Below are 15,391 nucleotides of genomic sequence, written 5' to 3'. Positions count from 1 at the left end.
CTTGCATCCTAATTCTGACATTGAATGTATTAGCTATACCTCGCAAATATTGATAAGTATCTTCCCTATGCCTTTTAATAAATATTTACTAATGGACTCATTGACTGGCAAAGCATATTTAATAATGCATGGGAAGACAATTGATTTCAGCTGATTGAAGATCCCTTTCCTGAGTTTCCTTTTGTGGTTCCCCAGTCAACCATCAGCATGTGCCTAGGGGCAACGAGATAGTATGAATGAAAAAAAATGCTAGACCTGGAGTCAGGAAGACTTGATTTTAAATCCAGTCTCATATTAGCTGTGTGCTCTTGGACAAGTCACTTTACTTCTGTCTGCCTCAGTTTCCTTGTTTGTAAAATAGGGATAATAGAAGTACTGATTTGTAGAACAGTCTTATAGGCCTATATAGCCCTTGAACTGTTATGCCTGTGCAGAGTTCTGTAAGTCCTGCTACTATCTATACTATTCCTGGTGAGGCCTGATCCCCCTCCTCTTGCTGCAGCTATATTGTTACTGGCCCTGTCAGGCTCACCATTGTATGAGGTCATTTCTGCCAGCGTCCTTCCTTCCCAATGCAAGAGACTTCTCTTGCTCCCTAAGAATCTCTGATATCTCTATCTCCCATGATAGATTAAGACTGGAAGTGTCTAGCTTAAGGTCATCTGCCTTCCTAGCCCAAAGAAAGATGCAAAATAAAACAAAAAGATTCAAAGCCAGAGATTCCTCTGGGCCATGACATGTGTACTCTCTGCCAAGTATAAGCAGTAGATACTTCTGACAGGATAGGAAAGATTGTCTGAGCCCTAAGATCTGTAGGGGCCCTCACTGAAAGTTTGAGAGAGGGTGCCAGAAACTGAGTTCTCAGTTCCATTTGTTAGTGTGTATGAATATTCTCTGTAAAAAAATTTTTGAAACTGATATACCTCAGATTCCATATTGACAATTTCAGAAAGGTTCCTGGTCGTCTGGGGAGAATTAAATGTTGCTATTCAAGTGTCTCCCCCAATGGCTTACATCAAATAATCACAGAAAAGTCCACTGACATAATTCTGGTTGGTTTCTCAAATGCCAAATTAACAACAACAACAATAACAACAAAAAACAATAACAAAACTCTCTAATGCCAACTTAAAAACGACAACAACAACAAAACTCAAAGCACAGTTGTTAGATAATCCTAAAATTCCAGAGATCTTCCTTGCTTTTTTTCCCCCTCACTGTTGGAATCTCTCATGTCACCATTCACACTAGTTTGCTATGTCAGAAAAAAATTATAGGCCTGAAGCTGCTTGTTCATAAAAACCAAACTTTGATACACCAGGTTAACTTTTGTATAGGTAGGAGGGGATCTTTTTTACTTTGGCTGTCTGATGCAATTTGGTGATGATCATTAACAATATAAAGTCATCTCTTGCCTGCTGGAGTCAGACATCTCATTCTTCATTTGTCCTTTTATATTAGGAAGAAACTTGCTTTCAGTTCCTCCAAATCCAGCCCTTACTGGTTGCTTTAAAAGTAAACTAAATTTTATCCTGGGCAAGTAACTTAACCCCAATTGCCTCAGGAAAAAAAAAAAAGTAAACTAAATTTTGAGGAAATCCCATGGAATACCTTGAAGAAAGCTTAAATTATCAGGTTGAAAGGCCTTGGGACAACACAGATAGTGGATCTAGAAGAAAATTTATTGACATTATTTTTAAGGTACGATTCACAAGGACAAAGAATATATTTATTTACATTGGTCTCTTCTTGCTTCATTGCCATATGTACTTTACTCTCTAATCTTAGAGAGGTGGAGGAGGCCTTGTGGTCAGTAATCACAGTCTGTACTATCAAAATCACTCCCAGAAACCCCCAAGCTAATCTGAGCTCACCCTTTCTCTTCATTGCCTACATCTTCCACAACTACACCCATTGTTCTGAGCTGTGCCTGACTGAGGAGTATAATTTTTTAGTTCATGTTCAATATTAAAATGAAATAAAACATTTTTAGATAATAGTTAACAAAAGGATATTTACTTAGCAGGAGAAGACTATTTAATAAAGATTTGCATGTGAGACATTACAAGTTATTTTAGCTAAGTAAAGCTTCCTTCCCTGACTTGCTGTTGGAATCCTCTGACCAAAGCTTGCATCTGGAGTTTCTTGTGACTGTTTGTTACGAATGGGAGAATCTGAGTCTTTAGTCCCCTGAGATAATCAAGTCATTTGGACAGTTCTAAGACTTTTTAAGGAAAAATTAGCCTAACTTGCAAAGAGGTTCAAGTTAGGATATTGCTGCTACCACAGGCTACCTTGAAAAGCAAAGTTTCTAGGAATAGGGAGATGATGATCTTTCTGTACTCTGTCATGTGAGGAATGATTAAAGAACTGGAGATGTTTTACCTGGTAAAGAGAAGACTTGGTGTGGATATGGTCTCTGTATTACAAATATTTGATTAATGTTCATATGGAAGAGGGATTAGGTTTGTTGTTTTTGATCTCAGAGTACAGAATCAGAGCAGGATCAATGGGTAGAAGTTAAAAGAGGCAAATTTAGGAACTTCCCAGTTGTTTAGAAGTATAATGGACTACTTAAGAGATGGTGGATTCTCTCTCCTTGGAAGTCTCTACACAGAAACTGGACCAATCCTTGGTGATCATATTACAAAAGGAATGCAGAGGTTCCTTCCTAATCCCAGAAATCCTGTAAGGAAACTTGAGAAGTATTTTTTATTTCTTCAACTAATTTTTTTTTAACCATTGTCTCCCAACTTCTTGTATAATTTATTCCTCTTTATTAGTTAAAGTAAACCTTTTGTCATTAAAAATTAAATTAAAAGCCAGAAAACCAACAAATCCCCAACTATTAAAACTTTTGGCTTTGAATCTACTGGTAAGTGAGTTGTTGGATTCTAGAAGCAATAATAAACACTTTTTTTCCCCTTTACAGATAGATGTTCAACAACTGCTTGATCTATGAACCTATTATTGGTACAATTCATTTCCCCCCCTGTTTTTTAGGGCTTTTGAGTGGCCAGACATCTCCTACAAATACCAAATTGGAGAAGCTAGACTCTCAACAAGTTCTTCAACTCTGTCTCCGATATCAAGACCATCTTCATCAATGTGCAGAAGCGGTTTCCTTTGATCAGAATGCTTTGGTCAAACGAATCAAAGAGGTAAATTGCACATCCTTTTTTCCTCCTCCCTTCAAGTTGACTCCTTTTGATTGTGGTCTACTTTAAATTTTTGGTCTTCTTCTTTGGTATCCATATTTAACCAGTGCTTTTTGAGCTCCATGACTGATGTTTGTTACTTCTTCATAAGAATTTATATGTTCTATAATTTAACATATTTAACGTGTATTGGACTACCTGCCATCTAGGGGAAAAGGGGGGAAAGAGGGGAAAATTTGAAACAGAAGGTTTTACAAGGTCAATGTTGAAAAAATTATCCATACATATGTTTTGTACATAAAAAGATATTAAAAAAAACTCAAAAAAAAAAAGAATTTATATGTTCTTGTTGAATTTCATCAGGATTTTAATAGATCATCTCCCTATTATTTAGTATGCATTTTTGTATGCAGTCTGTGTAAATATAGCAGAATGACACAATGGACAGAGCACTGAACCGGGAATAAGGGATCTGGGTTATGGTCTTGCCTCTGCCTGGTTACTATGCAATTGGGGCAAATTAACTCACCTCTCTGGGGATCAGTTTCCTCATTTGTAAAATTATGTAGTTGAACTACTTGATATCCACATTGTAACTGGCTTTGTATCCAGTCTGTTACAGTCTTGTTATTTTAGTTGAAGAAAATCTGGCTTCATGTGTAGACATGAAGTTGGAAAAGAGAAGTATTTTAGTAATCAAATAACATCTTAGAATTATTAGGATAGGGCAGCTAGGTAGCACTGTGGATAGAGAGATGGGCCTACAGTCAGTAAGACCTGAATTCAAATCCAACTTCAGACATTTTCTACCTGTGTGACTTTGACCAAGTTGCTTCACTTTGTTTGCCTCAGTTTCCTCATCTGTAAAATGAGCTGGAAAAGGAAATGGCAAACCACTCTAGTATCTCAAAAAGTCAGATATGACTGAACCGGCTAAACAAAAATTATTAGGAAAACTGTTTTGACTTCCAGGATTGCTTGAATCATATGGACCCATCACAGGTGTGCAAACGATCCTTTGAGAACAGCTGGTCTAGCTAATATTAGTTGTTCTGTCTATGCACAACTAGGTGGGAAGTTCCTTTAAAGCAGATATTTCTCTTTATACTTCTCTTATTTTCTCTACCACAGCTTACACAGTTCTTTGCTCATTATAAACACTTCATTTATGCTTGTTGGTGTGGATTTGTAGGCGTTAATCACTGCTACAGGTCAGAAGTAAAATTCTCTGCCAATTCAAGATCAATTAGAAATCAACATAATATATTTCCATAGAAACTTTTTAACCAATGAGATATTATAAAATTAGACTTATCCTTGATATACCTCTTCCTATTCTACTGTTCTTTTTAAGAATCCTCCTAAATTGTGTAAAGTGAAATATACCAGTATTCTTACATGCTTTTAAATCTAAGTCATAGTTTAAACTACCTAATAATATTTGCCCCTATGGGGACCATTCATGATGTTCTTCTCAGTTAATAAGACTGACATTGATAATTATTTTCTGAGAGTGTCATTCAACTACCAAACATTCCTAAAATAGTTTAGACAAGTGATTTTTTTTTTAACTTTTTATTGACAGAACCCATGCCAGGGTAATTTTTTTACAGCATTATCCCTTGTACTCACTTCTGTTCTGATTTTTCCCCTCCCTTCTTCCATTCCCTCCCCCAGATGGCAAGCAGATCTTTATATGTTAAATAAGTTACAATATATCCTAGATACAATATATGTGTGCAGAACCGAACAGTTCTCTTGTTGCACAGGGAGAATTGGATTCAGAAGGTATAAATAACCCGAGAAGAAAAACAGAAATGCAAGCAGTTTATATTCATTTCCCAGTGTTCTTTCTTTGGGTGTAGCTGCTTCTGTCCCTCCTTGATCAATGGAAACTGAATTAGCTCTCTTTCTCGAAGAGATCCACTTCCATCAGAATACATCCTCAAACAGTATCGTTGTTGAGATATATAATGATCTCCTGGTTCTGCTCATTTCACTTAGCATCAGTTCATGTAAGTCTCGCCAGTCCTCTCTGTATTCATCCTGCTGGTCATTTCTTACAGAACAATAATATTCCATAACGCTCATATACCACAATTTATTCAACCATTCTCCAGTTGATGGGCATCCATTCATTTTCCAGCTTCTAGCCACTGCAAACAGGGCTGCCACAAACATTTTGTCACATACAGGTCCCTTTCTCTTCTTTAGTATCTCTTAGGGGTATAAGCCCAGTAGAAACACTGCTGGATCTAAGGGTATGCACAGTTTGATAACTTTTTGAGCATAGTTCCAAATTGCTCTCCAGAATGGCTGGATGTGTTCACAATTCCACCAACAATGTATCAGTGTCCCTGATTTCCCACATCCCCTCCAACATTCCGCATTATCTTTCCCTGTCATTCTAGCCAATCTGACAGGTGTGTAGTGGTATCTCAGAGTTGTTTTAATTTGCATTTCTCTGATTAATAATGACTTGGAGCATCTTTTCATATGGATTGAAATAGTTTCAATTTTTTCATCTGAGAATTGTCTGTTCATATCCTTTGACCATTTATCAATTGGAGAATGGCTTGATTTCTTATAAATTAGAATCAGTTCTCTATGTATTTTGGAAATGAGGCCTTTATCAGAACCTTTGACTATAAAAATGTTTTCCCAGTTTATTGTTTCCCTTCTAATCTAGACAAGTGATTCTTAATCTATGGTCCATGAACTTAAAAAAAAAATTTTTTTTTTTGAAATTGTATTTCAGCATAATTGGTTTCTTTTGTAAGCTTATATGTTTTTTCCTACAAAGAGTCACAGTTAGATACTTAGAGAGTTTGAAGAGGCCTGGTCTAGGTAAGTGTTTTAACTGTATTTTAGGAAACTTGATAGTTTTGTCATGTTTTGACTAAGTGTTCAGGAAGATACATATTTGATGCATACATATTTCATATTTTAGAAGAAAACATAGAGATAGCATTGAAATTTTCTTCTTCTCCCCAACACAGATTTATCAATTAATATCTCCCCAGTATCAACAAATCAATTAATATCATTAACTTTTATAAAGGGATATTTACTAAGGAATAATAACAAGGACAGAATATATACAATATTCTTCAGGAATTCTGGGACATACTCTTCCTTAAGTGTAAGGGAGTGTATTTTCTTGAAAAAATGGGAAATTTTTTACTACTATATATCCTTTTTAAAAAAAACTAACATATGATTATGGTGTCCCATTAGAACTTCCCTGAAGGCAGGAACTGTGCTTATTTTATTTTATTTCTTAATTCCTAGAGATTAGTACAGTACTTTGCTTATAACATTCTCCTAATGCTTATGGATTAATTCATCTTTACTACAAAGAGCCATATTTAGATATTTAGAAAGTTTGGGGAGGCCTAGTCTATGTAAGTGTTTCCTTACTATATTGCAGAAAGCCTGAAGTGCTCAGATTGTTTTTTACTAAATATTCAGGGGAAAAATGTCAATATTAGCTCTTTGTTTTCTTCTAAAACTTTACTTATAAAATATATGGGCATAAAATATACTCATGCCTCCTTTTTTTGTTATGAAAATAGGTTTGCCTGCCTTTGTATTTGTCCCTAATTTGTCCAAATTTTGTCCCTAAGCATTGGATCTGGAGTTAGGAAAACCTGAATTCAAATGCAGCTTCATACACTTACTGTCCGTGTGATCTTAGACAAGTTTTTTTGATGGGTTTGAGGTACCGTACCAAATGATAAGATTAAGGAGAACAATTAGCACCAAATTTTGGGGTTCAGTCATGTGAAGGATTTACAATGACCATTCTTTTTGGTAGAAGGTAGGTGTATTTAGGAGAAAAGGTTACAGATAAAATGAAGAGATAAAAGAGACAACAGGAGTGACAAATATGAAATAGACTTGGGAGAGCATATAAAAAGACAGAGGCATAATAGGGTGGGGTGAGAAGAAAGATATAGAGAGGATGGAGGAGGGGCAAGGGGGAGGAGTGAGAAGAAAGATACCCTGGGACAGAACCCATGGTGGGCTTACTCAAAAGGGATTCAGCAAAGATGGCATGGCCCATAGGCAGATTTACAGGGAAAATTTAACCTCAGGAGTTTGATATAACTTAGATTTCTGATTGGACCCAACAAGGTGAGGTTATCCATGATCTTCACAGAAGATGGGACTATAAGGTTGAACTGATCCCCATTATTGCTGTTCCCTATTTGCCTTAGGGAGTAATTTTATCAGTATTTCAGGCTTTCTCTGTCCACCCACTCATTGTTTCAGGACCTCATCAATTTAATCCCCATCTACTTCTTTTTCTTCAGATGGAAAATGAGAAAAATAATAGCATCAACTTTCTAGAATTGTTGTGAGAATAAAATGGAATAATATTTCCCAAGTGCTTTACCATCATTAAAGCACTATATAAATGCTGGCTACTACTTATTACTATTTTTATTATCACCATAATGTATATTAAAATGCCGTCATGGATCTTAATAGTTGGTAAATTGCTAACAGCACTAGTAGCTAAAATATAAATTAAATGTAAGAAGGAGGCATAAGCAAAGTCCAGAGTAAAATTTGAGGAAAAGTCTTGCTCAATGTCACAATGTATTTATTTTTATTTTAAAATTAGTTATTTATTTATTTTATAATAACTTTTTATTGACAGAACCCATGCCAGGGTAATTTTTTACATTATCCCTTGCACTCACTTCTGTTCTGATTTTTCCCCTCCCTCCCTCTACCCCCTCCCCTAGATGGCAAGCAGTCCTATATATGTTAAATACATTGCAGTATATCCTACATACAATATATGTGTGCAGAACTGAACAGTTCTCTTGTTGCACAGGGAGAATTGGATTCAGAAGGTAAAAATAACCTGGGAAGAAAAACAAAAATGCAAATAGTTCACATTCATTTCCCAGTGTTCTTTCTTTGGGTGTAGCTGCTTCTGTCCATCATTGATCAATTGAAACTGAGTTAGATCTCTTTGTCAAAGAAATCTGCTTCCCTCAGAATACATCCTCATACAGTATCGTTGTTGAAGTGTATAATGATCTCCTGGTCCTGCTCATTTCACTCAGCATCAGTTCATGTAAGTCTCTCCAAGCCTCTCTGTATTCATCCTGCTGGTCATTTCTTACAGAACAACAATATTCCATAACATTCATATACCACAATTTACCCAACCATTCTCCAATTGATGGGCTTCCATTCAATTTCCAGCTTCTAGCCACTACAAACAGGGCTGCCACAAACATTTTGGCACAAAAAGGTCCCTTTCCCTTCTTTAGTATCTCTTTGGGATATAAGCCCAGAACTAACACTACTGGATCAAAGGGTATGCACAATTTGGTAACTTTTTGGGCATAATTCCAGATTGCTCTCCAGAATGGTTGGATTCGTTCACAACTCCACCAACAATGCATCAGTTTTTTAGAGAGCTATTTTCTGTTTCCAGTTCACCAATCCTATTTTTCAAGGATTTTACTTCTTTATCCACTCTCTCTTTAACTGACTTCTCCAGGCTCTTTTGCCAAGCCTCCCTCTCCTTTTCCCAAGCCTCACTCTGCTTTCCCCATTTTTCTTCTAGCTCCCTTGTGAGAGCCTTTTTAATCACTTCTATGAGGTTCATCTGTGCTGAGGAACAGATGATCTCCTCCTTTGGGGATTCACCTGGAGACTGTCTGTTTTTAGTCTCCTCAGGATTTGGAGTCTGCTCTCTATCTGTATAGAAGCTGTCAAGGGTTAAAGTACTCTTCAATTTTTTGCTCATTTTGTCAGAAAAGAATCAAAGACAAACAAGCAAAAAGAAAAAAAGAAAAAACCCCTAAATGGAATCTGCTTTTTTGGGGGGAGGGACTGGGTGGTGTTACCGAGCTTCCTCTACAGATTGGAGGGGGGGGAGAGGGGGAGTAGCAGCGAGGCACTAGCAGGACTGTGCTGCGCCTGCGCTCTGAGACTCTGAGAGCTGCTGAGACACTGTGGGGGAGAGGTGGCCAGGTTCTGAGAGACTCTAGCTCTCTTCCCCCTTCCCCCCCCCACCCCCTCTCGGGTGTTTTTAGCTTCTCTGCTGGGCTACTGACTTGCTGCCAAGGCAAAGTATCCAATCCTGTTGCCAAGCTCTCCCCGAAGAGATGGCTGAGATCACACCCCACTCTCCTCTGGTCTGCTCGGCTGTGAGCTGCCTGCCGGGCTCTCAAAACAGACTTTTCCTGGCGAATTTCAAGGATGTCTTCTCTTGGTAACTATTTGTGGGTTTTTTTTCAGTCGAGCATTAATTCAGAGGCTTGGATGAATGGATTCTGAGAGAAAACGTGGAGCTTACACAGCTGTGTGCCTCCTCTCCGCTATCTTGGCCGGAAGTCCTGTCACAATGTATTTAAAGAGTTTATAGTTGGATGTATCTAATAAGCATATTCATTTTATTATTCAATCCTTTGGCATAGATAACTCCTTGAACAGTATTACAGGGCATGAGCATAGCCATCTTGTCTGTTTATGATCATCTGTATGTTGCTAACAAAGGGCCTGATCACTTTGAGAATGATGAAGTCCCTGGCTGCTTCTGGTCAACCATGTGTGATTCAGTACTGAAAGACTAAGGCATTGTGGGTATGATAAAAACCAATCTCTTATTGATTGCTGAGCAGGAAGAGCTACGACATAGTAGACTTTTCAAAAGGAATGACCTTGCTGTCAACCTCTTTTCTTCCCCATGTGATGATCAGTTATGGCTGGACTATTCCAGTCCCTTCCCCAGAAGTATGGGGTGGGAGGTTCAGCTTTTTCTAACCTTAGATAAAAAAGTAACTGTTCTTATGTAGTCCTTAGAGCTTTGGTCTTCTGGCTGCCTCTTATGTTTGCCTTTCTTTGCCTTATCATAGGTGATTGGACAGTGATTCTGATATGGATGTATCCAATCTTAGAAGCAATTTCATGAGTTGGAGGGGGTTGGAGATTTTGGGTTCCTTGGTTGGTTGGAATTCCCTGGGAGTTTCTGCATCAGCGTATACCACCAAGAGGATGAGTTCATTCCCTGGCCTGGGGTTTACCAGAAGACATCTATTTTAAGGAGGACAGTACATTGTAAAATGCCTATGCATCAGTCTCACAAACTCTTTTATTGTGTCTTTTGATATTTTTATGTGTAATTTCATATTTATAGCCAGCTTCAAAGATTAGTAATTCAACATCATTATCTAGTAAATAAGTTTACACAACATTCACCTTTTCATAGCACTAATTGATAGAGTATTTGATCATAGAATGTAATTGAACTAGCTGTACAATCTTTTGCCACTGTGAGACTTTAAAACCATATTTTAAACAGTGGATGCTTAGGGAGAAACCAGAAACAATAGAACATATGCAAATTAGCCACAACTGCATTCCATTTGCACATCCCTAGGTAGGAGAATAAGGATGTTTCAGTGAGCACCATCAAATAACAAACTTTCATATGCAAATGCAGCAAAAGGATTTATTAGAAAAGGTGTAATAAAACACATAGAGCTTAAAGAGAAAAGGGGGGGCAGAAATAAAACATGAAATGCAAAATTGGAAACTATATAAAACAACATCAAACTGGAAAACTTCAGTGACAGTGACAGTGTGGGGAGAGTCACAAGCCAGCACAAGCTGTAATTATGAGACATATAAGACTATATCGTGACTCTTGTTTGTCAGAATATGGAAGAAGACAGAGACAAGTCCCATAGCACTATTCAGGGAGCATGGTACAGGTATGTATGTATTCCTTAGGAAACAAAGCACTGCAGCAGGAGGGGGGGGGGGAACCAGTTCATTGTTGAGGGAAGCTGAAATAAAGGTAATCGCTAAAATACCATTGGGATCTGGCACACAGGGAAGGGGGAAAATCAAAGGAGATTTATTCTTTGTTACTTTAAGTAGAAAGTGGAAAACCTTACCAACAGTAGATCCCCTAAAGAATAGAAAGGAGTAAAATAGCTCTATAACTCCAGAATATAACCAAAAATATTAGAATAAGTCAAAAAAGAAAAAGAAAACACAATAGGATAAAAAGGAAATGAAAGAACAAATCTGCATATCCAAATTATAATATTCAACAGGAAATAGATATCCAAATAATATCAAAACCAGTGAATTAAATTCAACTCTAAGTTCAAAAGAATTAAAGGAAATCTGAAGTAATACAAAGAGTAAAAAAAAGAAAAGTAGGAAGAAAATTTAAAAAGAGAAAAAAATTTTTCAAAGCATATTTATTTCTAATTTTGTATCACTAATAAAGGAAAATTTTGCTTAAAAAAACCAAGAAGGAAATAAAGCAGATTTTAAAATTCCAAGTAAAAGAAATGTAAGAACTCGTAAAATTTTTTTTGTTTTTCCTAGGGCAGGCCGCTACTTGTAATTATGGATGGAATTGGAGATGGTTAGATTAAATATGGGTAGAGTCTTTTTCTCCTTTCAGGTAATTTCTCTAGTAGATACTCTACCCTTTATAACCTAAAGGGGAGAGAGGAGAGGAAATTGGTTTCTTAAACCGGCTTTGAGAAATGGGACTATTGGGAGGAAATGTACTTCAAGGTACTAAAACCTCTGCTTTTGAGGGAAACCCCTCAAGTTCCCTATTTACCAAGACTATTTGCTCTCAGGGCTCCTCACTATCCTTCTAACCTACTTGCCTCTGAAGTTATCCGATTGCAACCAAATCCTTCAAGGGCTGATTCATATGTGTCCAGCCTACAAATGTCCAGAGATTTCATCATTCCCAATGTACCCAAGCTCTGAGCTAACACAGTTGGCTAGAAAAGCTGCCAGGACAGTTCTGCACATGCCCTTTTAATATTATTCATTATTGAAATTTAACTGAGTCTAAAATTAGTTTTGTAACACTCCTTGAAATAAGTCAGGTTGCTTTGGATTATTGCAAAACTAAGATTGGAAGTCATTTCTGAAACAGATCTGGGAGGACAAAGAAAGCTTACTTTGTTTTAGGGTTTTTTTTCCCCCATGGTGATTTATTTTTCCTGTTTTCTTATGCATAACCCACTCCTGAAATGCCTATATAAAAACATATACCTGTTTCTTCTCATTCCAAAACCAAGTGTTGAAATTAGTCACTTCCAAAATGAACAGAGCAGAAGGAATAGCTTTGATCAAACATGAGCTCACTCTATTTTTCCAGATGTTTCCTGGCAATTTGGTTAAAGAGGTGCAAGGAAGTAACTTAATGCAACATGTGTTGAAAAGGGGGAGGAAATGAATTACCAAAAAGAATATATATTAATTGAAATTCAATATGTGGACAAATAAAAGCACATAAAAGTTATATTGCCTGCATTCTGATCTAAAGGAAATCTGAGTATAATAAATACTGATACAAATAATTAGATAAGCTTTTTTGTGATTAAATTGGTTTCATGCTTCTGAGAGAGTTCCATATTAGTATTCTCAAATTTGTGAATTTTAATTTTTATTCCCTTCATATTCAACTGACTGTGATAATTAATTTTCATGGGTGCTTCTGTGGGTGCCCAGTCATCTAGCAAGTATTTAAACACCTAACCAGCATTAGGTACTGTGGAGGAGAAAGGAAGAAAGAGACAAAATTTTTACTCTTAGGAAGTTCCTAGTTGCTTTGGGGAGATGAGATTAGCATACATTGAGGATGAAGTGGTAGAGAAATTCTATAAAGATCTTCAGAATATTCTTGTCAGATTAATTCAGCATACATCTTGATACATGATGACTTCAATGTAAAGGTTAAAAAAAGGTTACAAAAAGAGGTGGGGGAGGCGAGGGAAAGAAATGTATATGAAAGCTTGCTTCAGGAAGAAGGAATAATCCAAAGACTATTATGGGATTTAGGATTAAGATGGCAATAAAACAGGTCATAGAGAAGCCCAACTCTCTTACATAAAATATATTCAGAAAGGGTCTCAGGAAGCTTAATGGTAAACTTGAGGGGAAACAGAAGTTCTTTCTTATTCACTATATAGTGTCACAAGAAGATAGAAGCTATCAGAAGCTGGTAGACAGAGATTACTCTAGATATCAATGGAAACTCTGCCAGGGAAGCTAGCACAAACTGCATCAAAAAATCCTGAACCCTTCAGGTGATTGACCCGATTGATTGACATGGGGGTAGGAGGAGTCACAAGTCAGCACAAGCTGTAATTACAAGACATCTAAGACTATATCCTGACTCTTGTTTGTCAGAACATGAGTGGATGACAGAGACAAGTCCCCATAGACAAGTTACTATTCAGGGAGCATGGTCCAGGTATATATGTATTCCTAAGGAAACAAAGCACCACAGCAGGAGAGAGGACCAACTCATTGTTTAGGGGAGCTGAGATAAATATGATCTCTAAAATCCCATTGGGACAGGTTCTGATAAAGGCCTCATTTCCAAAATATATAGAGAATTGGCTCTTAATTTATAAGAAATCAAGCCTTTCTCCAATTGCTAAATGGTCAAAGGATATGAACAGACAATTTTCAGATGAAGAAATTGAAACTATTTCTAACCATATGAAAAGATGCTCCAAATTATTATTAATCAGAGAAATGCAAATTAAGACAACTCTGAGATATCACTACATACATCTCATATTGGCTAGAGTGACAGGGAAAGATAATGCATAATATTGGAGGGAATGTGGAAAAACTGGGACACTGATACATTGTTGGTGGAATTGTGAACGAAGCCACCCATTCTGGAGAGCAATTTGGAACTATGCTCAAAAAGTTATCAAACTGTGCATACCCTTTGATCCAGCAGTGTTACTACTGGGCTTATATCCCAAAGAGATAAAGAAGGGAAAGGGACCTGTATGTGCCAAAATGTTTGTGGCAGCCCTGTTTGTAGTGGCTAGAAACTGGAAACTGAGTGGATGCCCATCAATTGGAGAATGGCTGAATAAATTGTGGTGTATGAATGTTATGGAATATTACTGTTCAGTAAGAAATGACCAGCAGGATGATTTCAGAAAGGCCTGGAGAGACTTAAATGAACTGATGCTGAGTGAAATGAGCAGACCAGGAGATCATTATATACGTCAACAACAATACTATATAATGATCAATTCTGATGGACGTGGCTCTTTTCAACAATGAGATGAACCAAATCAGTTCCATTTGTTGAATAGAATCAGCTACATCCAGCAAAAGAACTCTGAGAAATGAATGTGAACCACTACATAAAATTTCCAATCCTTCTGTTTTTGTCCTCTTTCATTTTTGATTTCCTTCTCAGGTTAATTTTACATTATTTCAAAGTCTAATTCTTCTTGTGTAGCAAAATAACTATATGGATATGTGTGTGTGTGTATGTATGTGTGTGTGTGTGTGTGTGTGTATATATATATATATATATAGTATTTAACATATACTTTAACATATTAAAAAAATAAAATCCCATTGGGAGCTGGAACACAGGGAAGGGGGAAAAATTAAAGGAGATTTATTCTTTATTACTTTAAGTAGAAGGTGGAAAACCTTACCAACAGTAGATTCCTTAAAAAAAAATAGAAAGGAATATAATAGCTCTATAACTCCAGAAATAACCAAAAATATTAGAATAAGTCAAAAGACTGAAAAATTTAAAGACTATAAAATATTTACTGTCAGAAACAACTAATCTGGAGCTATTCCCAATAGATACATGTGCAAAGGATATGAACACAATTCTCAAAAGAAGAAATCCAAGCTATGTGAAAAGAGGCTCCAAAACACTAATAATATGTAAGAAGTAAATTAAAATAACTTTGAAGTTCCACCTCATATCTGTCAAAAAGCAAAGAGGACAAAAAAAGCAAATGTTTGTGACAGGAGCTCAGGAGAGAGGTTAGAGCTAGATATGTAAATCTGGAAATCATCTCTTTAGAAGAGGACCCAAGACAGAGCACTCAATCTTCTTTGATTATTCTTATCCATGCCCATTAACCATGAGTATTCACCAAGGCAAAAGAAATGACAAATGTTACAAGGACTCTGGGAAAATAGGTACATTAATACGTTGGTGGTGAATCTGTGAATATGCCAACCATTCTGGAAAGCAATTTTGAACAATAGTCATCAGAATTTACTAAATGGTACATTATTCCTTCAATATTACTACTAACTTTGTGCTCCCAAAAAGATAAAAGAAAAAGTGAAAATACCCATATGGCAGCTCTTTTTATGGTGGTAAAGAATTGGAAACTAGTATGATATATAAATAAAGTGGAATATTGTTCTATAAGAAATGA

The 15,391-nt window shown here is 36.6% G+C and overlaps 1 protein-coding gene across 1 annotated transcript in view; it reads left to right on the top strand.

Moving 5' to 3' along the window:
- BORCS5 (BLOC-1 related complex subunit 5) overlaps positions 1–15,391 on the top strand; it is a 77,535-nt gene that overhangs the window by 41,366 nt on the left and 20,778 nt on the right. Inside the window, exon 3 of the mRNA XM_052000118.1 lies at positions 3,004–3,161. Within this exon, the coding sequence (XP_051856078.1) occupies positions 3,004–3,161 (158 nt within the window). The remainder of the gene's footprint in view (positions 1–3,003; positions 3,162–15,391) is intronic.

This window comes from Antechinus flavipes, chromosome 5, assembly GCF_016432865.1.
Source record: "Antechinus flavipes isolate AdamAnt ecotype Samford, QLD, Australia chromosome 5, AdamAnt_v2, whole genome shotgun sequence".
NCBI classification, from domain to species: Eukaryota; Metazoa; Chordata; class Mammalia; order Dasyuromorphia; family Dasyuridae; genus Antechinus; species Antechinus flavipes.
The sequence above is the reverse complement of the archived record's forward strand: the minus strand, read 5'-3'. Positions and strand labels throughout refer to the sequence as shown.